At 38.6% G+C, this 24,929-nt stretch overlaps 1 protein-coding gene across 15 annotated transcripts in view; it reads left to right on the forward strand.

Moving 5' to 3' along the window:
- Window positions 1-16,790, forward strand: part of LOC110956487 (regulating synaptic membrane exocytosis protein 1-like) — a 238,001-nt gene extending 221,211 nt beyond the window's left edge. For 13 of the 15 annotated variants that reach the window (XM_051959565.1, XM_051959574.1, XM_051959576.1 and 10 more), the window contains 11 exons: window positions 366-449; window positions 4,966-5,075; window positions 6,386-6,504; window positions 8,221-8,381; window positions 8,544-8,758; window positions 10,134-10,166; window positions 11,361-11,526; window positions 12,189-12,301; window positions 12,571-12,672; window positions 12,895-13,034; window positions 14,334-16,790. In XM_051959565.1, coding sequence (XP_051815525.1) covers window positions 366-449; window positions 4,966-5,075; window positions 6,386-6,504; window positions 8,221-8,381; window positions 8,544-8,758; window positions 10,134-10,166; window positions 11,361-11,526; window positions 12,189-12,301; window positions 12,571-12,672; window positions 12,895-13,034; window positions 14,334-14,552 — 1,462 coding nt within the window. In that variant the 3' untranslated portion in view covers window positions 14,553-16,790. The remainder of the gene's footprint in view (window positions 1-365; window positions 450-4,965; window positions 5,076-6,385; window positions 6,505-8,220; window positions 8,382-8,543; window positions 8,759-10,133; window positions 10,167-11,360; window positions 11,527-12,188; window positions 12,302-12,570; window positions 12,673-12,894; window positions 13,035-14,333) is intronic. The other 2 variants (XM_051959571.1, XM_051959577.1) reach the window with 2 other exon arrangements.
- Window positions 16,791-24,929: the final 8,139 nt, after the last annotated feature.

A 24,929-nucleotide genomic window follows, 5' to 3' on the forward strand; every position in this document is an offset into this window, starting at 1 on the left:
CTTTACCATGTCTACAGCATCATTCTGACTAGTCAAAAATCCAGTCCAAGATTTCGAGTGCGACTCACATTTGTTTAGGAACCATTATGCAAAATTCAATTACATTTTCTTAATGATTCCTTTAGAATCACAAGTTTGGAACTGGTTCCTGATGCCCAACCAACTATATGAAGTCATAGTATGTCAGTATTGTATTTATGGCTTGTTCTGTTTCGTCAAACTTGTGTAAATATACCAGCAGCCATGGCAGGAAAAACAGATTTTCACTATGTGCATACCCATTAATGGAATAAGTCTGCTCTCTGATTTAGTGATTTTTGCTGATATGGTCATGTGGGTGATGTATTTTGTATGTGTACACATAGAAAATCTTTGTCCCATTCCCTGCCCCGAAGACGTCCAGCAAGTCCCAGGATTCTTATCCAACATGCTTCCCCTGAAGACGACAGGTACCCTTTTGTGGACCCCCCCAATCGCTTCTTCTTGGAGCTTGACTTGTGCCTTGAAATCTGATACCATTATGACCCAGACCTTAAAGTTTTCTGATGAATCACAGAAAAACAAGACAGGAGAAAAGCTTTCCTATGAGGCAAATATTCACCCAATGTCTCACCTTTTGTCAAGCTTGTTTTTTGTTTTTGTTTGTTTTGTTTATTAATGCTCCTAATAAGTTATTGATTTTTAAACCTTGGAAATCTTTCTGCTTCGGTTGGGTCTTACTGGGTTCAGGCAAATGTCAAGCTCTGCTTCATATTTGCACTAATCTCTTTGCTGATATTGCTGTGACTAGCTGGTAGTGAATTTAAACTTTTCCAGGTCTCCCTATTCTGACGAAGTGTAGTGAGTGACATTATCTTGTATCATATAAAACCTGTTTTCATCAAACCGCTTACAACAAGAAAGTGGATGTTTTTTTACTCATCTTTTAAAGAAATATGTAGACATTTTGGGAAATATATCATTCATGTCACCTAAATTTTGGCAGGTCAATTTGTAGCCAAGCATAATGAGTTAAGATGGGAGCAATCAGCTAGCCTGGTGTTGTCCAGATGTACAGATTAAAATGTGAGATAGTGCTTGTTGACTAATAAGCTTGAAAGGTTCTGATAGGCAAACTTTGTCTGCTTAACCTTACTGCAAGTGTGTATGCTAAACTATGTTAACATGCTCAAACAATAGCTGCACATTTAGCAGGCAGATTGTCATATCATCAATGCTGTCATTTAAGTCTCAACAGGAAAATGATTAAGCATTCTTCCTAAAATGTCAAAATGTTTCTTTAAGCTTGTTTGTAACTGAATTTATTATTTTTTTAGAAACCAATTACCTATTTTTTTAAACAAATACAAGATAAAATCACAAGCTATTCTTGTCACTTTTTGCCATTGAGCTGGCTATTTTAAACTGTGTGGTGATAGCTGAGCTGAGCACAGTGAGAGTGAATGTGATATACCATGTAGAACTTGTCATAATGAAAGTCACAAAGTCCTCTAGGCATCGACAAGTTCTATTTTGTTTTATAATTTGTCACTCACATTGTGTAAAGGGTTGCTTGTTTGGTTTTTAATATGTAGCTTGTGTGCTTCTGGTTTGTAGTTTGAGTCGTAGGAACATCTTTGGTTGTGATGTTGAAGTAGTTTTGTTCTGTTGAATTTCTATCCTTCCTTCACAACTTTTAGTGTCAGTTGAGCGCTTTTTATCTTAACGTAGCTTGTACTGGCTATGGTGTGAAATCCTGCCCTGTTACGTTTGCTACCTGCAGTCTACTTTTTGTTGTGGGAATTTGCATCTGTAGCTTCTTTGTGCTTGCCTACCCCTTCTTAGTCTTTGAGAAGTTTCTCTCTTCAAGGCTTAGCGTTCGGCAATGACTTCATAATATCCGTAATTCATATCATAAGTGTGACTGTGCTGTGTGTGTGTGTATGTGTGTGTGTGTATGTGTATTCGTGTGTTTGCGTGTGTGTGTGTGTGTGTGTGTGTGTGGTACATGTATCATCCTTGTCATCTTCATGTCCGTGAATGGAGAATATGGATGCTACTTCCATCTCAAGAGACTTTAATTCACTTCAGTTCAAAGAAGAGGTACTCACACTTATGTGCACACAAACACACACATGCAGGCACAGTTACAAATGAAGCATGGGTGTGTGACACCCCTTATTCCTGTCACCATCATACCATCCATCACAGCATGCCTTCTATTTCCTGTTTTCCAGATCATAAACTTATAAGGCCAATGATGGCCGCTGACAGACTCAGGCTCTTCTAAATCTAAATGATTTATCCACCATCATGCTTCCTTCCATCCTCTCATTCACACATCCATCCCTCTATCCATCTTCTTTTCTGTTTCGTGTTGTTCCCTTTGCTCATCCACCATTTTCCAGGCAGCCTCGGACCCTGGAAACACCTGAGTGTCAGACTCTTGGCAGGAAGCTCTCTGAGAGTGGCAGGTAAGACATGTACTGTAAACTCAGCACATGTCAAATGTGGTTATTTACAGGCAGAGCTTGGAGCTTCTCCACTTCACTGGCCAGTTTGAAAGAAGACAGTTTTTGGTTAGTGTTTAGTACTAACGGGCAGTTTGTAACTAAATGAAATAGGTTTATGTATTCTTTGAGGCCTTTAGTGATTACTTAGAGTTGGGTCCCATTTCATTGGGTATCTCTCCCTGTTCACGGTCAGAGACCCCATAAATACGCTGATTTGTGTAGAGATGTGCTGACTGTATTCACTGGCCTACAATGACAATATAGTACATCATCTTACAACAGATTGACAGGGAGATATGTGCATAGTATGTCAATATGTTCTGTCTAAAGGCCCCATGTGGCCTTGCAAGCATAAACATATTCTGTAAATCAATGCCATGTGTCAACTCTGTCTCCTAGAAATTAGCTTTTTATACAGCAATATGTTTTTTTCAGATATATTTTGGAGGACAGGTATAAATTTCGGTTTTCATTGTTAATAAAAGATACTTGATATATTTTTGAAGGTTCAGCAACCACAACCACAAACAGTTGAGGTTGATTTTTTTGTTTCTCCTAACATGCTGCTGTTTAAGAGATATAAGACATTGCTATTATTAGAACCATGCAACAAACCGTGATTGATCCCTAAACTCAATTCAAATAAACTGAGCTGCCTAGACATAACAATAAAAAGATGAACTATACTTTAATTATCATTAAAACTTATCTGATGTTGCAAACAAATAGTATATAAATATTATGTTAGGAGACATGGTTTGACGTGTTGACATTGGTCCTTTAGCATAAACCATTTTTGCACTGTTTAGGCGGTTTGGACTTCATGGTTAAAATTATCTAACAAATTAAGGTTAATGGTACATACAAAATACCATTTTGCTAATTGTTCATACCATATAATTTCAATGTTCTCTTTTTATTATTTATGCTCTTCTTTTCTCTTTTTTTTTTTCCATTTTTCCTTAAACCCATGTTTTCAACCCCATCTCCCTTCCTGCATGCTGCTGCTTACACACTGTATTGTGGGTCTTTGGGTTTGTATGGCATTTGTGTGATTGTATGCACTTGTGTATATGTGCACCAGAATCAAGCCCACCTCCATCTTAAGGGGCTCCAGAGGAAAGAAGGCCCCACTGCGGCCCCCTGGTAAGGGGATTCCTATTGAATCATCTTCCCTCTAATCCACTGACACAGACACAGATCTTCTCATTTGCTCTAGAGATTGTGGTAGAGGAGAACAAAACAGAGCTGCTCTCTCACACCTACATAGTTTTGTTTTTTTGTGTATGTGTGTGTTTTTTGTGAAACATCAGTGCCATGTTACAGTGCTGGATGGTGTTTGTGTATTTGTCGTAACGTAGGTGGTTTTTGTGGACCTGAATGTGTAAGTGAATTGTCTGTTTTGTATATTGTTGTCTGTTTGAACAATACTCAACGCATTTTTTATAACGGGGTAATTTGTAAAACACAACATTAAAGGGACCATAATTTCATAAATAATGGATACATTTTACAGCAATCATTAGATTAATTTGCCTGAGATGGGAGATAAATGCAATCGCTGGTCAGTAAAGAGGCAATCTGAAGGAAATTGTCTACAACAACTGAGCTAATGATTTATTCATGTGCAAAAAATATGTTTGCATTTACAAACATTTTGTTTTTATTGAACTAAGAAAAAAGAGATTAGCTGTTTTTCTATTACTGTTTTTAAAAAAAAAAACACGTAATCTAATTGGAGCAACACAGCAAAAACATGGAAATGACAAACTAAGTTAGGTTCATTCACAGTTGAACAGAAAACACAGGTTTTATGAATAACCCCTGTTCTTGGATCTTTTGTGAGAATGGATGAGATTGAATGAATGTCTTCAGACATGGTGGGGTTTGCGCTTGAAGGCTTTCACCTTCTCTGTGTGTTTCACTCTCTGAATCTTATTTTGCTGCTCTTTCTGGCAACAGGATCCCTCACTATCAACCCCTCAACAACCTTCACTGCGCTTCACTTTGTGAATATGATGTGGCCACTGATATTGTTGCTGTTCTCTCATATCCAAAACTGATGCTTTTCCTGTAGATGCATTCTGCCAAGTTGTTTTTTTTTTTTGCAACTTTAACTTTATTGTTACCCATCTCAAGTGAAGAAATGTGAACTCACATCAAGTTTATGTGTGATTGTCTGTTTTTCTCTCTGTTTTGTGCCCCTTCATGTGAATTTGAATGTATTCTTGACTTATAATGTGTAAATAATACTTTTTGAACAGGATGAACTCAAGAAATGTGATGTTCGACCAGCAAAGAGCCGATACTGCAGTGTCCTGGACCACAAATACAAGGACTTAAACATAATTCTCTCTCCTTTTTATTCCCACTCTTTTCATCTTTGCTTCTATTCACTCTTCTCTCCCTCATGTCACCCTCTCCCCTGTCTGTTTTCTTCTATATCTGTTTTACTCTTGTTATTCTGTGTTAGGGGCCACCTCCAAGGTGGTGCGTCTCTTTCCTCCTCAGTGACGTCCTCCTCAGCCCGCAGAGTGAGACAGCTCCCACAGCTTCCCCCCAAGAGCAGCACCGCAGAACAAGGTATGTGGAGGATATGCTATCATTGGTTAACATGAAGAAATTCTGAATAATACATAGATGTATAATTAATACACCTGGTATCTATCCACCTTGAGGAGATTAAGATGCTGAACTCTAAGACTAGACACATCCATGAGACCACTACAGGTACCTCCCTGTTCTCTGTGGACTTGTCCATTGTATTTCAGGGAGACATTTTCGTTGCAGTCAAATAATCATGCCCTCATCTCTACAATATACATGCTTTGATATATAAAGAAAAAAATATACAACAACATGACATAAAAGATCCTCTTCTATGGGCAAAAGTTAATTATTTCTGTCATTCTCTGATATATATTTACATGGTTAGATAAACAAATGGATGACCAGTCATGATTGACAGTCTAATGGTAGACTCCCTTTAAATTTGAATGGTTTACTTTAGGAGTTTGCATGTTCTCCCTACCTGTCCAGGGTGTCCCCTGCCTTCACCCAAGTCAGCTGGGATAGGCTCCAGCACCCCCCGCGACCCTAGTGAGGATAAAGCGATGTATAGAGAATGGATGGATGGATGGTTTACTTTAGCCTTGAAAATTTGAAAGTGAAGACTCTTTTTGACTGGGTTGCACCAACTGTTTACAAAATCCATCCCTAAGTTTATGTCTTTAATAACCACTAGCTATTTTCAAGCTAGCGAGTTATTAGGTTATGATGTAAATAAAGTAACATCACATTTCAGCAACATATCCTGTTAAATTTAGTCTGACAAGTGTTTACAAATGTTATCTGTGGATCCATTATCCTGCTCATGGCGGATCCAAAATGGTCAGAAATATCCACATCATTGTGACCATCAAGTTGCTGTAATCTGTCATGTTTCCCTTTGATGGCAAATATTCTGTCTGTTTTTAGTTACCTTGTCTTTCAATGGTCCATGTGATGCATCTTTAGGACTCGTGTCCATGCCATGAAATTGACGGAATTTCTTCAAATTTGCTACAATCATCCATTTGGACTAGACGATGGACTGATCAGATTTTGGTGGTCAAAGGTCACTATAACTTTACAAAACACTTTTTTGGCCATACCTAAAGAATTTGTATGGTAATTAAGTCAAAATTGCATACAAACATCTAATGGGATAAAATGGTAAAGTAGATAAAAACATCAAGATCTGCAAAAACACTTTTCTGGTGTTGCTGTTTTCCAGTTTTCTCACCAGCCGCAATATCTAACATCATTATCCTTGCTGTATATAGGAAGAAATTCTGGTGCAGTGTCTGATTAAGTGGGAGCTTAACACGCTTATGTATCTTGCGTTTGTTTAGCCCTGGTAGCAGAGGAGCGTGTCCGTCAGCTCCAAATGAGGGTTCATTCCAACCGGGTGTCAGCTGCTACCACCACCAGCCAACAGGACCTGGACCGAACCCTCAAGAACAAACGGGAGGTGGGCCACAATTTTTTTTTGCAGTTATTTTGGGCTTCATCTAGCCTGATGGTTTACTTTTAAACAAATTTATCAGAAGAGTGGACATGGACAATAAAGGTACCAGCAACAGTCTGAGAAAGTAATAAATTATCTTACGGTAATGGTGAAAAGCACTCAATAAATGAAATGGTTCCAACTGGGCAGTCACTCAAGAATTCACCTGACACATCAAATACAGAAATGTATTATCCATACTGGCTGGTTTTCCTGTCCCTAACTTGCAGAAAACAATTTAATGGGAATATCGGGACTTTTGCAAATATGAGCATACCGTTAATTAAAGTGCTTTTGTTTGAGTGTTGCAGTAGATTGTCCTGCATTTGGCTAACTATAAAATGATATAAACCTGAGGGTAGAGATCATCAGCACAAACTATATAAAGCAGTTCACAAGTACCAGTTCATGCTGTGACAGAGATAAAAATGTGCATAAAGTAACAGCAGACAACAAACACACATTTTTGGTGGAAGGTGAATAAGGTTTGAATTGAAAGAAGACTCCAAAAACTACATGTATTTCACTATGAAACCTAAATCATAAATGTCTGCAGAAATGGAAAGATTTGTGTGGGACAGTAGAAATTTTGAAATGGGCAGCAGCTCAAACTTTGTGGTGATTCTCTGAATGTCTGACATCTCTCTTGCTGTATTTTTCTTTAGCTGAACCTGTTACGGACGTTAAGGGTCCCATTGTTTCATGGAGTGATGTCACATAATTCCCAATGTAGCTCCACAAAGAACACATTTTGTGTGCTAGAAATGCAATTTCAGGATGTAACAGTGTTTGACTACTTAATGAAGCCACTGTTCAGTCTGCAGGCAGGTCACTTTCTCAATAGATGAAGCCTGTGACCCGGTCTTTAAGCTGCTGTATCTAAATAACTAATCTCTCTCACAGTAATTTTTCTGACAGTTAACCCTATCATTTTTCACACTGCCTCTGTCAGCTCATCATCTCTGACAGCCGAAATCCTTTGACAGATTATGTTCCCCTAATTTATTTCTCTGGTACAGTCATAGGAAGACTATTTGAAACCATTTTCCTTCATCGTGAATTGATTTCCACTTTTGCAGCAAAAAACATGAACAGAGATTTGAAGACACCTGCCTGTCTAGCAACATTGAAGTTACAAACAGCCCATAATGCAACACACTCTGTGGAAGATCATGTTTACTATCTGAGGACATTCTTTTCTAGTTACCAAATGGAAGATGACCCCTACGTACATCCAGACCAATATGGTGTTCTGTGTCTCCAGAGCTGTAGGAAAAAGCCTGGCTACTGCTGTAGTCAAAATAGCATATTCTTCAATATGGAAAATGAGACAGATGATAGCAATACTCAGTATGCATCTAACGGAGTTTTGAGCATGATCAGTGATGCGTAAATTTCTTTGCCAGTGAGTCAGAGTTTGTCAAGTGACAATTTCACCCAAGACTGCCACTAAAGTCAACAAATAGCTGACTGGCACACACACACTTGGACATGTCTTACAATTTATAGCAGATGTACACATTTACACATCCAGCAGACATAAAGCAACTTCATACATGTTTAATGATTCAAGTCCTGTATTCACTTTAGTTAGTTATGTTTTGTTTCTCAGCCAGACAGCTGCCTGTGTGTTTTTTGCACTAGAATCTGCTTCTAACATTCAATATGTGGCTCCTGCAGATCTACAGGGACCAGAGGAGGAATAGTGAAAATGTTTCCCATAAGTCCTCAGACAGTGATGTCAGCGACGTGTCAGCCATGTCTCGAACCAGCAGTGCCTCTCGCATCAGTAGCACCAGCTACATGTCCATCCAGTCAGAGAGACCCCGGGGACGCTTCAGGTACACACACACGCACGCACGCACGCACGCACGCACGCACACACACGCACATTCAGTGTGTGTGTGTGTGTGTAGACTAGATGAATTAATGAATAATGTTAATGTAATAAAGTTAGCTTTGGGTGACTTTATTTGCTTGCTGTTGTAAAACGTGATGATCAGCCGAGCCATGCGTGCATCGGGTCGCCACATGATGAAGAGCACCAGCGTGAGTGGTGAGATCTACGGCATGGAGCACGCCGATGGCAGCCAATCAGATACGGCGCTCGGGAGCCTGGGGAGTGGAATCAAGAAGCGGCGCTCAAGCCTCAGCCAACGTGTTATTGCCATCCTGCCATCCAGACGGAGTCGGAGTACCTCTCAACTTAGCCAGACAGGTCAGAGAACAGACTGACAGACAGTCAGAGCAATCATCATGCAAGCCCACAGAGGCAGGAAGAAACACAAACAGAAGAGTCAGAGCCACAAAAATTCTGGGAGAAGAAAAACTATTGATTAATATTTCTTCCTCTCATCTTCTAGCCAAACATTACAAGTAGTATGTCACCTATCATATCTCCAAGATAACACTATTTTTTAAAGCAATTGCATACAATATCAAAATGTAGTATGCTTATAGAATCATCTTAGCAGGCCCACTTATCCTGCAGATCCTACACTACGTGGCAATGCCAATCACAAGACCCTCAGCAAAGGTCTTTAAAGTTGCTGTGTGTATCCATTCATCAGAGAGCCACCAGCACAATCATTAGTATAATTACAGTAAATAAATACCACTGCCAAGAAGATTGGCAGCCTCTAATGGCATCTAGTCTGTTTTATATTGTGTGGTAAATCAGTCTTTCCTTTTGGCAGATGATGGACAAAGTAAAAGGGTTAATATAAAATATTTATCAGTAAAGCTGAAATGGCAAGCTTTGCTTGAAAGGCATTTTTAAGAGGAGAGAGTGGCATAAAGTATATCTGAATTACCAGACTGATAAGGCAGTGTTTCACTGCCCCCTCTGGTTAGAAGTTATAAATGTTTTCGTTACTAGTTCTATGAAGCCTGATAGTCACTTCTACATCGCTGCAACAATGTAAGCAGTTACTACAACTACTGGAGTCCAGCAATAGTAAGATTTTCAGCTGGTTTATATTAAAACCAGTGTATGTTAGAGGCTAGCAGCAATATTTTGCAGATGGTGTGGCTTCATTATTACAAATGAATAATATGACTTGTATAACAAAATTCATAACATAATCATTTTTTAGCATTTTCCCAAAGATGCATTTAATTAACAAATGCACTACAGCTAATCTGAATGAACATGTATGATTTTAGTTTATTTAAATGCTAAATGTTGACTGGAACTCTGCAATTAATTTCAGATTTGTAGTTTTTTTGTGAGAGACTGTGCTGAATCTTGTAAATTTAATCTTTGGGAGACAGTGCAGTTATATGATGTCAATATACTCATATGCACTTAGACTGGATTGGAAAAACTGGTATTGAATGCATTGTGGGGGATTTATTTGATGAATCCTTATTTGTACAAAAACAAGTGGCCTGATTAATTGGAGTAATTCTACAGGGATTCAAAACAATGCACACACAAAGTATTGAAACTACGACTACTGCACATAGACAACAGTCAGTGAGTCCTGAAGAATGATTCGAAAAAATAAAAGAATTTATCAGTGTATCTAGTGTGTTGATATTGTTGTTGTTGTTGTTTATTGGCTTTGTTGTTGTTGTATGTGTTATTTCAGAGGCGGCGGGTAAGGCGGTGGACAGACAGAAAGGTAAAGCAAAAGGCAGGAAGTCAGACACTACAGGATATTATAGGGAGAAAATTAACCCGTGACAAGTAGCATGTTAAAAGAGGTGATGCTTGTGAGGATTCATAGTTGCCACATACAGTACAGTATAATACATAGTGAGTGTATGATAATCTTTAAAAGAGTGTGATACCATATTGTACTAGACATTTAGAATGTAGTGTAGCAACAGTTAAATACAACTTTTCTGATGTTTCTCTAATTATTTTGTCAATCTTCAGTTTGCTCATAGCTTTACAAGTCATTTTTAAAGCATCACTGTACACTTTTTACAGACACAGACAAAACAGACTAAACTCAGGCAGACAGGGATCTACAGAAAGAATGAGCACATAGAAAAGTTGAAGAGTACTTTTGTTAGAAAGATAAATGTTCCCAGCACTCCGTAAGCCCTTCCTGAACTCTGTCTCTGGCACGCTTCCTTACTCCACCCTCCTCTTTTACTATTATCTGTAAAGGCTGGTTCAGTTTCTGAAGAAGCCTGGCTGAGTTAATTAAAATATCCTTGGAAGTAGTTTGGTTGATGCAGCACATGGGGCATATTTGCTTTTTAATTATGAATACAGATACAAAATGTAGCTAAATCCTAAAGAACGTTGTGTTAATGATAAAAACAGCCAGCATTTATGAGCTGAACTCTTCCTTTACGGTTTAATGTACACCATGCGATTTCTTGAACCCTTACTTTTTCATCCCTGCTAAATGTTCAAAGTATGAGTGGACTGACTGAGACCGTTTTTTGTTTGTTTTTTGCTAATTTCTTTAAAAATTCAGGTCTTCCTGCAGTGACCTCATCACCTTAAAGAACATTCGCTATTTCAGCCAATTTCGACTAATCCAGTTATTATCTTTCTATTTTCATGTTCAGATGTTTTTCAGGTGTGGTTGAGGTCACCATAGGATCATGTTTTGCATGGGTTGACCTGCATAGAGATTAATCTCGACCTATAGTTATCAGGCTTGCCAAAGTTGACAATTTGGAGCTACACATTAAAAAAGACTCAACTAAACCCCTAAAACGTGTAATCTATTTACCTGTTGTACCAGCTTGAATTTGGGATCTATATGTCAAGAGATGCCTGATAACTAATAAGAGCCTTGGTGAAATTTGCACATGCAAGGACAAGTAGCTAAACTTTCTTTTTTTCTTTGCTACAGAGGCATCAACAGGCAAGAAGGTGGGTAAAGCAGGCAGCAGCAGCATCCAGAGGAGCGAGGAGACGGGCAGGGCAGTAGAGTATCCACGAGGAGGATCAGCCATGAACCGACAGGCCAGCAGAGACTCGACTGATGGCAGCATGAACAGTTACAGCTCTGAGGGGAAGTATGTACTCACAAAAGAATAGTGCCGATATGCAGCAAAACACCGACACTCAGGAGCTAAAACATTCTGAGGACTTGCAGATGAAATGAACAACACTGATTACCTCATAACAACACTGCCTGTCAGGGTTTGGGATGTATTTGATGATAAGCAAAGAGTCAGTTGCTAACCCTATAATACAACCAAGACTGCCCGTAACATAAAACGCTATGGAAAACATGAAAATTTAGCCAACTCCATCTGCTGAGGAAGATCATTTGCAGTGATCAAAGGCTTCAGAATAGCTACTAAAGGCCAGTGAGAAGAGAATTGTTTTTTTTACCATGTTTTATGGTCAGCAATTGTAAGGAACTTTGAAGCTCAATTCAGTGTGTGTTACAGACTTTCTGTTACAACTTCGTCATCTTCAAGCCTAAGCCAAGATAAGCCTCATGATATAATGCAGGCTATTTTTTTAGAGTTGAGAAAATTCCTCCACAGTCACAGAAGATCTGGAAGTGTTTTCACAGGCCGACTAGAACTTGCAAAAGAGAAAATTAGTAGGGTTGCGCTACTGCACAATACTGGTGTAAAAAGTTCGCAATGATACACTGTGGGGTCTTATAATGATTACTGGCATAGTGTGAAGAGGACAGTGAATAATTTATGCTTGTATGTGTCAGTTTGATCTTCTCAGGGATGAGGTTGGGTGCCGACAGTCAGTTCAGTGACTTCCTGGATGGATTAGGTCCCGGTCAACTGGTGGGCCGGCAAACTTTGGCAACACCTGCCATGGGTGAGTGACAGCTCCATCAGATCTGCTCTACATTTTAGACACAGTGTGTGTATATTTATATTCCAGAAAGAATAGTACATTTGTCAGGTTTTATTGTCCTCATTAAACTTGAAGATTGAAGAAAATAGTGTTTCAACAGCTGTTGTTTATCTACAGATACACTCTATATGTCCTGCTTTGTTCAAAAAGTAGACTGATGTTTTTACATAATTGTCTAAATGTTTCCATAGTCAGTTTTTAAATTAGTGTTGTCACTGCTCTTTTCACAGGTGATGTTCAGATTGGTTTGATGGATAAGAAAGGCCAGCTGGAAGTGGAGGTGATCAGGGCACGAGGCCTTACCCCCAAACCAGGCTCCAAATCCCTCCCAGGTAACAATCACATTCAATCTGGAAACTACACTTTTACCCAAACGCTGATGGTGAAATTCAGATTGATGCAGCCTAAAGTCATGAGATCTAGTCACATGCACAGCCTCCCTACTTCTTCTTCAACCCTACTCCCTCTGTTCATATGTCTATTTTCTTTTCTTTTTTTCTCCTTCTCCTGTCTTCCTACTTTCTGTCTATCTTCCCTTTTAACCCCTCTCCCAGCTCCGTATGTCAAGGTATACCTGCTGGATAGTGGAACATGTAAAGCCAAAAAGAAAACAAAGATTGCACGAAAGACCCTGGAGCCGCTCTACCAGCAGCACCTGCTCTTTGATGAGAGTCCCCAGGGCAAGGTGCTTCAGGTAAGGACCAAGCACTTTTCTTTACGTACTTTATCATGAGAAAACTCATTAAATAAATAAATAAAGATTAAATCATAGATTTTTATTGCAGTAGAGAAAATTTTTAAGGTCATAGTTGAAGTCAAAATGACCTTGCTATACTGCGATTGTCAGTGTGTTAAAATTTGACTGCATCAGAACTGTAGAGTCGAGACTTGGACTTCATACCGACTTAGGTCACTAAGCTGCCAGCTGATTTGACGTAAGACCTACAAAGCAAAAAAAGTGAAAATTTGACATGGAAGAAGTCTGAAACAGTGAAATTACTTGATCATTGCAATGTAAAGACACTCAGCAGAACTCTGAAATGTAAGAGCAGTCTCAGTATACAACATTGTGAAAAGGTATTCAAATCGCTTTTGTGTCCGTTTCTTACTAAATTGTATCAGATCTTTAAAAGAAAATCTAACATAAAGTTAAGGCTACCTGACTCAAGACAAAATATGCATTTTTAATAATGACTGTATTTATTAAAATAAGAAGGTTGTTAAATACTTAAATGACCAATGTGAAAGAGAGAGTATTTTCCAGCATGAACTGCTATTTTTTTTAAAGTCCTGCCACAGGATCTCAGTGGAGTTCAGGTCCAAACTTTGATCAGATCTTTTCAAAACTTTATTCCTTTGAAGTCATTTACAGGTTCACATACTCTTCTGCTTAGGATCAGTGCCTTGCTGCATAATACAGTTGTCCTTGAGATTCGAGCACAAGACTGATGCCTCAGGATTTTCTGTCAAAGAGCAGAGTTCATGTTTCCCTCAATTATGGAAAGTAGCCCTGTATATTGTGGAGATACACCAAAACATTCCAACTTCATTACTCTACCATCTCCATGCTTGACCACAGGTCTAGTGTCGTTTTTGTGAAATTCAAGTCTGGGACTTGGACTTTTCTTAAATAATTTGAGACTTAAGGTATTAAGACTTGCCCCTAATCACTTGAGACTTGTCTTGAAAACTGGTCTAAAACTTGTTTGAGTGTACTTGACTCTAGGCCTGGACTTGTTTTGAATGACTTAATGACTTGCCATTTTGCTCTATTGTTTCTCTAGATATTTTTGTAGTTACTTGAGATTGATTGGGAGTTCTCTTAAATGTCTTGAAACCTAATATGGAGAACCCTTAGAAACGACTCTGCAGTGCTGACTTGCCCATTTGTCTAGTCTAAAAGCGTTAAGTTTTGTTTTGAAGTCTTGAATCTGAAGCATCTGTCTTTTTCCCCAACTCAACATTTAGTCATTTGAATCATTCTCTCCTTTAGGTGATCGTATGGGGCGACTATGGACGATTGGACCATAAATGTTTCATGGGTGTAGCACAGATCCTATTGGAGGACCTGGACCTCTCAAGCACGGTGATTGGCTGGTACAAACTGTTTCCGCCATCTTCATTGGTGGACCCTACATTAGCTCCGCTCACGCGGCTGGCGTCTCAGACGTCACTGGACAGCTCAGGACCGCCGCCAGGTGTTCGGTCCTAGTGACCGGATGGCGGCTGCCTATCCCCCAATACCCCTTAAATGACAAAATAATGGACCACAGCTACTGGACCACAACTGAGCAGAGGGCGAGAAGACGCCCCGAGGACGACAACAAGAAGCCCTCAGTCAACCAATGAAAAGCCAGACGGAGAGACAGGGAATGAGAGAGCGAAAGAGAGAGAGGGAGAGACAGAACTAGCCAATCAAAGCTTAGCTGGAGTCTGACAATCACGTCTCACACCTTCCCTCTTCCTCCTCCTTACACCATTATGTTTTCAAAGCTTTTCTTTCTTTGTTTTCTCCCCTGAGCTGCAGCAGTGGAGGTTTCTGTCCAACATTCTTCACCTCTCTCCAGTGTTTCTTTTATTTCTCTTTACTTTGTTGTGCAGCCCCTATCAGAGCACTCAATCAAAGTGGAGTCCTCCACCTAGTAGCCCTCCAGCCAATCAGAGTAGAGCTTACTGCTAGGCCACAGGGACAAGTGGTGTAAATGATGTGTGGGAGATAGTAAATAGCAAACTGTTGCAGCTTCATGTAACTATTGTCTTGAGGTTGGCTGTTGTCTACAGGTGTTACCATGGGACCAGTTTCGTAGATGAGGGGCAGTAGTTTGGCTCAGTCTGGTAACCTTAAAGGAAAGGGAACTTGCACATGCATGTGCACATTCTTTTGTGCACAGCCTTGCTGTGAGATATGAAAGGAAGCACAAGAAAAGCTTGACTCCTTCATTCAGATAGAGGCTAACAAAAACTTTTCTCTGTGTTTAAACAAAGAGGAAAGAAAACAAAGGCCAAATCAATTACTAGCTTATTATTTTTCTTTTGGAATATTTTTTTCTGTCTTTGTTTTGCCTAGAGTTCAGAATGGTACCACAAGGTGCAGACTCCCTCTGTGTACGTGTATGTTTGGTTTTCGAGTGGTGGTGAGCCGACGATCAAGGTCAGGTCACATTTGCTCGAACACCCTTCGCCCAAACCCCACCCCCCGTCTCCTCAACTTCCTCACCCCTCAAACTCCCCCTGTAGGAGGGAGCAGCATGACTCGGGGACGCCCCGCCCCGGCCCCAAGCTGCATGCACGTTTCTTTTGTTCTGTTTGTTTCGTTTTTGTTCCGTTCTCTACTTTTTTGTAAAATTGAAAGATGAGACAAATTAACAAACAATTCTCAAAAAAACAAAAACTGAAAAAAAGACTAGACTATGTGTGTTAGTTCCACATACTTTTAGGCCAGCTTGTATGTTGCATGTTCTTGTACAGTTTGCTCGTACTGAATATGAATACAAACCGAGAAAAGCCAAGCCATCCCTGCCCCCTGACAGGAGCGGACCAATAGGGGGGATCAACTCCACCCAGGCCACGCCTACCACTCTGGGTCTAAATATCCATATTAGGAAGTCTCCAAAATATTGTCTTTGTTTCAGTTTTTTTCTTTGAACCCTTTGAACAACAGTGCTGTTCTGTAGTACTGAGCATACTCGAGCCCCTGGCGTATCTGAGGATGTAGGTGTCTAAACTGTAGTTTAAGACAGTCGGGGCTAGAGGCAGAGATAGAGAATGTGTGTATAACAGCTAAATGTATATGAAGTATCATTATGAGTTTGACAGAAATTATAAAGATATAGATATATGAATATAAAAAGAGTGTATCTGACTGTACACCCGTCACCAACACACACACACGCACACTTTGTACATACAAATCAGGATGAGCGGCTTGAACTTAAGTTATAAACAAACAAAAGATCGCTGACACACAAACATTCCTGGTCTTGTTGAGGGGAATTTGCGTCCGGTGCTTGAGCCGCTGAGCGGTATCGAGCCACGGGGGACGCTAATAGGACTTTATTTTTCTCCCAGTTGCAGAAAATAAGCAGAACCAATTGGAACTAAGTTTACTTTCTTCTCCTTCAGTCCCCCGTTCCCTGTTTATTGCTATTGGTTTGGACTGGACTTCTAAAGCCAATAAGAAATCTGGTTTTGCAGACATATTTTGCAGACGTTTTGTTGAAACCCTTGGCGGTATGGCCGACTGCCCTTTCCTTTGTCAGTATTACTCCAGGAATACTGATTGTTTACAGCCCATGGCTCCCCACTCCCAAACCACGATTCTAGACGAAAGATGAAGTATTCACTGCAACAGTTCTTGTTTGTATAACAGATGTGGCTCTACTGATGTGTATGTTTTATATTCAAGAGTTCATTTTTATTATTTACAAATAAAAGACTGTGTGGAAGAAGATTATGGCTTTTTTGAACCAAGTGGTCTCAAGTTATTGAGGTTTCATGCATTGCTAACGGTTTTGACAGATTTTTTAAATCACTACAAATATTCCTAGAAAGCAAACCTTTTGCATGTTATGCTAAATGCACTTGTAGTGTTTTAGTTGGATCACCCATTTCATGAGTGAAGGTAAGAGAAGAGCTGCAGAGGAAACAGGTTTGTACAACTCAAGTTTGTGTGTGTGTGTGTGTGTGTGTGTGTGTGTGTGTGTGTTGCTACCGTTGCTATTTACTGTTGCTATTTATTTGCTCTATGGGAGTTCTGACTAAATTCAAATTGGTTTAAGGGAAAGGTATTAAGTGCGTGCTGACAGACAGTAATACATGTAAGTGAAAGTGAAGATGTGTGATTTATCAAGTTGAATCTTTTTTTAATCTGACCTTGTATCAAGAGAAATTATACTGAGAACGTATGATGAAAGAATGTTATACTTGTCAGAAAATAACAGTATTAACAGCACTATAGAGAGTGATCAGTAATAATAATACATTTAATTTAACTTTGAATTTGAGCAGAGTTTTGCAGTCCCAAACCCAGGCTGCTACTGCCACCTAGCGGTGTGTCCAGGGATCATCATCAGTTCAGTGCTAAGAAATGTATGTATTTTTTCAAACTAATGCACATTTTACACATAGTCCCTCCTTTTCTGATGTGTGCTGCTCACTTCAGAACACATCAGTATGTGTGAGATTATCAGTCTGTTGACTCACTTTTTGTGTTATATTTCTGTCATTTAACAGATGCATTTTATAGGACGCAGATTTTAACAGCACTAACTTGCTACATTGCACCTCAAAGGCACATGATTGGTAAAGTTATTAGATATGTGGACATTTTACACCTTTCATCAAACTGCTGCATAACAGGATCTGAGGCAGTGAAAAAGTGGATTTTCTTGCAAAACATCATTGACAATATCCTTCATTTAGTTGGGTTGGATAGGTGATAAAATGTAACAGCACAGCTTCAGAATTATCTTTGATATATAGTTGCACAGTTTGGATGCTGAGAAGCTCAGGACATCAAAACGCCATTCAGAATCTGAGTTTCTTCCATTCTGTCTTCCAAAGTGAAGATGGGTTAGTTTCATTGTGTTCTGTGATTGTAAACACAACATATTTTCATTTATGACTGTTGCTCAGAGAAAATGTTAGGCAGTCTAGATGTGTTTGTATATTGTGTTTCATAATTTTCTGACTTTTTGTACACTGAACAGTCAATTAGTAATGAAGAACGTTGCTGATTGCAGCTTTACAGTTCTTCCACACTGCAAGAATATGACTTGTTCAAGGCTTCCTGTGTGTCAACAACTTAACACAAGGAATGAAAGCACTTTAATGAACTACAACTTAATAACAGTGGTGTAGTTTGTTTATAGCACTGTCACCCAGTGGCGTCATTAGGCCTATTTTTATATTCTTTAGCCCCCCTAAATAGTTTTATGTTCATTTTTTTAAGTTTTTTAACAAAAAAAAAGTGCTGACAAATTCAATATAATGTGGCTAGAATATGAGTTTAAATACATAATCACATAACCAGTCATTGTTAACTTAAATATGATCATAAATCTTAGTTTCCCTTCACTTCATAGTGGAAGGTAGAGAGTCTGAGTCAGTGCGTCGTTATCCAGTCCATTCCACTTGTTCATATAGAGCACGCCCACATCACTGAAATCCAGTCCACGTTTTCCCTGCAACCTAGGTTGCTCTCGGTACCTGCAGCATGCGTTTACCGGGAGGAGCACACAGAACCGACTAGAGCAGCATTAGGTGAAGAACGTGAACAAGAATGGATATACGAAATGTTTTCAGGAGAGTAAGTATTCATCACTGCTGATAGCAATAAGTTAGCTACAGTTCAGCAAAGTTGGAAAGATATTCACAGATTTGGACTTCTGGCATCAGTAACTCATTAGATATAGGTTGTCAAAACATAAATGATGCCTTTTCCCATCATTGAAAGGTAGACAATGTGCTTCAAGCCCAGTTTTATCAAAAGTAGCTGTCTTTCAAGTTGCAAGAATAACATTGGTGTCAACAATAGCCAGTTGAAGGCTGCAGTGATTTGGTGACACTTTAGAGTATCATAGTGAAGTTATTGAATATTTGTGGCTGTCTTCGCTGTTGCAGTGGTTTTGCAATTTGCAGACAGTCCCCGTGCACTCCATAGACACCAATGATAGACCATAAACCATAGATTATTCAGGGATGAGAATTTTCCATGGATCCGCGGAATTCCACGGATTTTATCATTGCCAGGGTCATTCTTGTGAATCGTCTAAATTCAAGGAGAAAATTTTTTTGGGGGGGGTGAGGTATGTTTATGGTCGGCGAGTTGTAATATCGAACGGCTGCTAATATCCATAGAATAATAGTTCATTGCACAAGTAAAAGTATAGTAATTTGTAAAATTGTTCAAATTCTTATATGTTGCTAAAAGACAACAACAAAAAAATAAAACAGAAAAAAGTCAGAGCAATATGTCAATTAAAAAAGCCTATAGTATAGCGTGTCACCCAACAAACGTCATAGTATGGCCTTTGGTCCAGAAAATGTTGTTCTGTCCTGGCTGTCTGAAGTAGGTGAGGAACAACACAAAAACAGTCCAACCGCTGGTTTCCAGAGGGTTAGACGAGTATTTATTTGAAAGAGTAAGTTTGCAACAACATAACGTGAGGGGGTTAAAAGCAAATGGGTGTTAGTAAAATAAAAATAAACAGAACTAAAAGTGAACTTCACGTTGACATTGATGGGCATTCCAACGCAGGAACAAAGAAAAAGATAATCAATACGGAAAAAAAACTCTTACTGTTCACCTCTTAAAACCCAAGAACACACTGCAGTACCACCCTAAACTAAAACTACCAATAGGTTCCCTGTTTTCCTTTCTGAACAATTCAAAGGTCCCTCTCTATCTCCCCACACATCCACCAACCACTGGAACACATCTCCAAAGTTCTGCTGAAGCTCAGCTTCTCCTCAGATGATGTGCTGCTAGATGAAGTGGCCTTTTGAGAGGCAGCTGGCATCGTGATTGGACGGTACTTTGGTCTGATCCAATCCAGCTTCAGCTCCAGAGACGGCAGGCGGGAGGTTTTGTTGGAGCTCATGCAACAAACATTTTGGGTAACTGCACTTTAATATGGATGGATGACACTGAATTACAGTCTGTTTTAATGAGGCTGAGTTCAGATGTGTAGTTCTGTCATTAAATAGTCAATTATTTCTCAGAATTCACAGAATGTCTGAAATGTTTGCTAGGTTAGCATCCCACATGTTCTTTGGCTCAGCTAAAGCTAACTCTCTCCAACTTCTGGATCTCTGAGTTGCTTGTTGTTCAAATAACTTGCTGGAGGTACTGAAGCTCAGAAAGTCTGAGATCTTTGTTCAAAATCAGCTCATTCTCAAGTCTTATCTGAACTATCCTCTTTTGTTTGAACTTTCTCTAAAATTAGGAGTTAATGACAGAGCAGCACATCCAGACTCAGTCTCATTTATGCAGAGATTAAACTTCAGTGTCATTCATTGATGTTAAAGTGCAGTTTTTCACATGTTTGTTGCACATGCTCCTGACCAAACCAGTCCAGGTGGAAGATGATGTGAAGAGAAGTTCCAGAGGATAAATATCGGACATTTATGTTGGAAATAAATGTCCTTTAATTAGACATTGTCATTCAAAAGTTAGATTTTCCCTTTAATGATGTTCAAATCTTTGTTGAGTGTTTTGTTGATGTTGGTTTCTAAATGTTGTCTGACACTCTGCCCCAAAGATTAAATCCTTCTACGGCTCACAAGCTGCAACAATTCACACATTATCAACTATCTTTCTGACCAAACTAAGATAAAAAGTGAAAAACTGCCTGATTCCTGCATCATGAATGTAAATCTTTTTGGTTTTTATGACAGTAAACTGAATATATTTGGATTTGACATTTTATAAACCAAAACAAGAAATGAATTACTGCAGTAAACAATCAACAGATTAATGGACAAAGAAAATTTGTTTTCCAAAATATATGATTGAATTACTCCAACATTACAAGATACATGCAATTTAAATTCAATTTTATTTGTAAAACGCCAATTACAGGTCAAATTGTGTCAAGACGCTTTATTTTTATATTTTTTTTGTCATATTTAAAATATGACAAAGTAAGAAATTTAAATTTCTTGACTAATCCAATTTATTATTTGTTTTTTAAGAGACTAGTGGACAATTAAACTAACTTTCTCCACTAAAACTAATAAGCATAAAGTCAAATAGAAGGAACAGTTTTAAATCCTGCAGTCCCACAATGACAAGAATAAAGTTTCTCAACAAAAACTAAATCTGCTGGTGGATTCCATTAAAGTCCTAATAAATTATAATAAAGTATGATACTAAAGGTTTGTGGTGCTAAAAATCTCAAAGATATCAAGTTGAACATCTGGATGGAGGTTGTTAAAAGTTGACCTCCCTTCATTTCTCTGGAGCTGACTCCATGGATTTTAGGGATGCTGGTTAAAGACCTGCTCTTCTACTCGTCTTCCTTCTAGTCGCTGTAAAAAGTCACTCCATCCTCTCAACACCTCTTCATGACAACTTGTTCTGCCTTCGACCTCGTGGAAACTCCAGAAACTCAGGAAAATTTGTTGAGATTCGAAGAACTCATAGGGCGGGGGAAGGTGTGGTGGGTGGTGGGGGGAGGTGGGGGAGAAGAGGGGGGAGGCCGCCACCCACTTCCCCGCCTACTCTCTGCCCTGATTCCACCTTGGCTCCACCCATGTGGTCACTTTATTAGGAACAGAAACTACGATGACAAAGGGACGACAAAACTCTGTTTTTCTGTCTGATCTGTAGCTCAGTGAGTTAAGAGTTTGCCTATGGAGCGCTGCAGGTCACTGGTTCAAGACCAGACCCTTCTTAAATTTTATCAAAATCCTGACAAAGATATACAAAGAATAATGCCAGTGACAGGCCTTGAACCTATGACCTTACACTTAGTAGTATCTGTTCTTATCCCCCTGAGCTACTTGCTCAGATACCAGTTTTTCTTTTTTTGTGTATTTATCATCTATTTTTTGTCGTTTTCAAGTTTTGTTTTTTTTTTAAACTCGAGTCTCATCTTGACCATTTTTCTCAGGAGGTTGGACTTCAGCCTCTGTGCTGGAGGGTTGAACCCTCAGTTCCAAGACTTTCCAAAGCCTCCAGACCTCCCGAGTCCTCAGGACCTGAGCTTTCACACAGTCTGAGGGCTGAAATTTTCTAAGTCCCACAGTAGATCTCTGTTAGATTTAACTTTCAGACAGTCCAAGGACTGATATCTTCTAAGTTCCTGAGTAGTCCTCTGTTAGTTTGAACCTTTCGACAGTTTGAGGACTGAAGTATTAAAAGTTTCTCAGTACTTTACTGTTAGTTTAAACTTTGTTGTTAACAGAAGCCTTAAAACTTGTGACCATGAGTCTTGATTTCACATTTAGACCATCCATCTGAGTTCTTCTCAGACCTTCACCTGTGGGTTCTTTAGAAATCCTGAACAAACTTTGATTCTCTTCACTGAACAGTAAAGTTTGTGGAGATCAGAAGGTAACAGTTTGATCGATGCCTTCAGCTACTAGTAGGCTTTATCTGGAAAGCAGCTTTTTGAAATGAGTTCTTAGTAAATCTGTCCACAGTCAAACCAAGAACATAGAAAGAGGAATGTTTGAAGAAAGAACTTGATGTTTTCATTTCAGACTAGAAAACACTTTAAGACCTTTATCTGTTTTTGCTCTTTTTGATTGTTTTATGGTCTCTTCTGTTTAATTTGATCTTCTAAAGTCTAACTGGTGTCTTTTCAAATGTTTTGTCTTTAGTTTGATTCTTCTTAAATGTTTAGTTTTACCTTTTCTAACCTTTTGTTCTTTTCCAATGTCTGATTTTGAAATGTTTTGTCTTTTTAATGTTTAATTGTTGTTTTTTCAAATGTTTTATCAACTTGTTTGAAAAATGTCCTTTTCTTTCCCAATATTTAATTTTTAAATTAAATCTTTCTTTTTAAATGTTTTACGACCTTTTAACGTTTAATTTTGTTTTTAAATGATTCATTGAATTTTGTTTAATTCCTCTTTCAAGTTTTGTTTTTAAGATTTAATTTTCTAATTAAACCTTTAAATTTTTTATTAAATGTTTTGTCTTTTTAAAGGTTTAATAATCTAATTAAATGTTTTGTATTTTTTAAACATTTAATATTCTTGTTTAATTGTATTTTTTAAATGTTTAATTATCTAAAATATTTCATCTTTAATGTTTAATAGTTTTGTTTAAAAACATCATAAGTATGTTTTGTATCTTCTGTTTAATTTTCTAATTAAATATTTTGTCTGTTTAATATAATTTAATTATATTTAAAGTTTGATTTTCTTTTAAAATTTCTATTGTATTAGTTGTTTTTAATGTTACTTATTTCTTTAATCTTTTTTTCTGTCAAGGTTTTCACCCCAACCTTAAAAAAAAATGAAACAAACCCTGAAATCACAATAAAAAATAAAAAAAAAAGTACTTCTGTTGTCACAATCATGAGTTAGTCAGTTATTCAGTTTATCAATTCAGCTTTGTTTGTTTAGCAACTTTCACACAGATGACAAAACTAAAAAATAAAGAGAAAAAGCTATGCTAAAACTATGATTAAAACTCAAAAACATTCTTAAAAAAAGATTTAACTTAAAATATGTTGTGTCCAGGGGATAGAGGGAGTTTATTGAAGCCTTCTTGGGCTCACGTGATAAATCATTTAAAATAAAAACTTGATATTTAGTTTAAGGAAACTGCAGAGCAACAGAAGAGCCAACAATATCTCCTGTTTTCTCCTTTAATGAGTCGACTCTTCTGATGTTTTCAGACCAAAGAACTACAGACTCTTCACAACCTGCTCAAACTCTTTGTACAGTACATCACCACACAGGTCAAGAAGATTTCCTTCTCATTTCTACTCTGAAGCTCACATTGTCCTGCTCAAACTACTGACAAATGTTTCTGCTGCTCTAAAGGCTGGTCTCCAGAACTTCCTAAAACCTCTCAAAGTCTCTTCTGCTGCAGGTTGCTTTGCAGAACTGTTACAGAAAACCTCACTAAACCACATGGAGGTGCCTCAAGATAATCATCCAAATGAAACCGTACAAAAACCAAACTAGCACAACCCAAACACCAAAGTCTCCTGCAGCCTACCAGAGAACCTCTTTAAACAGAGAATCAGGACAGGAACTCTTACCTTCTGGACAACCAACATTGGTTCACAAACAAGAACACAGGATGTGTCTGACCAAAAACCTCTAAAGGCTCACTACAGCCAAGACAAAGACACAACTCAGCTGCACCAAATCCACTAATCACTGCACACATTAGCACCATGGGCTAACTGTGGCTAAAGAACCACATTTACCAAGACAACTATCCAGTACAAAGCCCTAAAACTCACCAAGAAACACATTAAAGACGATTTTACTGCTGGAAGCTGCAAGCCAACGCCTGAAGAACAACCTAAGGCAACGGAGCCAAACCCGGTTCAGTGAAGAGAAGCAGATAAAATGTTTGACTGCAGCCATAAAACAGGAAGACACTGAACTGCTCAGGTGTTCCTGATAACACCAAGCAGCCACCTGGACAGCTAATAGGAACACAGCTTACTGGAAGTCCAGAGGGCTGGCTTAGTGAAGTAAATTTAGTTTAAAGTTGAAGCAGAAAGTTAACAAAGAAAGTTGAAAACCACCTTCTGATACCTGAAATCTTTGAGTTTTCACACAAGGAACGCCTGAACAAGTCAAACCGGTTCCATAGTAGAACCTTCACTGGAAAAACATCATAATATGGTGTGTTGCTCAAAAAACATTACGACAATCTCGGGTCGCCGAGGAGCAACACCAAAACAGGACAAACACTGGTTTCCAGGGGGTTAGGAGGCTATTTATTTGAAAGAGTAAGTTTCCTTCAACACAATATGTGAGCAGAAAAATCACGAAGTCTGTCTTTAGTTCAGCTGAAAATATTAGTTTTTGTTTTTTTTATTGACTAAACTTTTCAGGACGTAGATGTAGAATAATTAAAGCTCTCATGTAGAAGTCCAACTTATTTTGGATCCCT

Source organism: Acanthochromis polyacanthus, chromosome 15 (assembly GCF_021347895.1).
Source record: "Acanthochromis polyacanthus isolate Apoly-LR-REF ecotype Palm Island chromosome 15, KAUST_Apoly_ChrSc, whole genome shotgun sequence".
NCBI lineage: Eukaryota > Metazoa > Chordata > Actinopteri > Pomacentridae > Acanthochromis > Acanthochromis polyacanthus.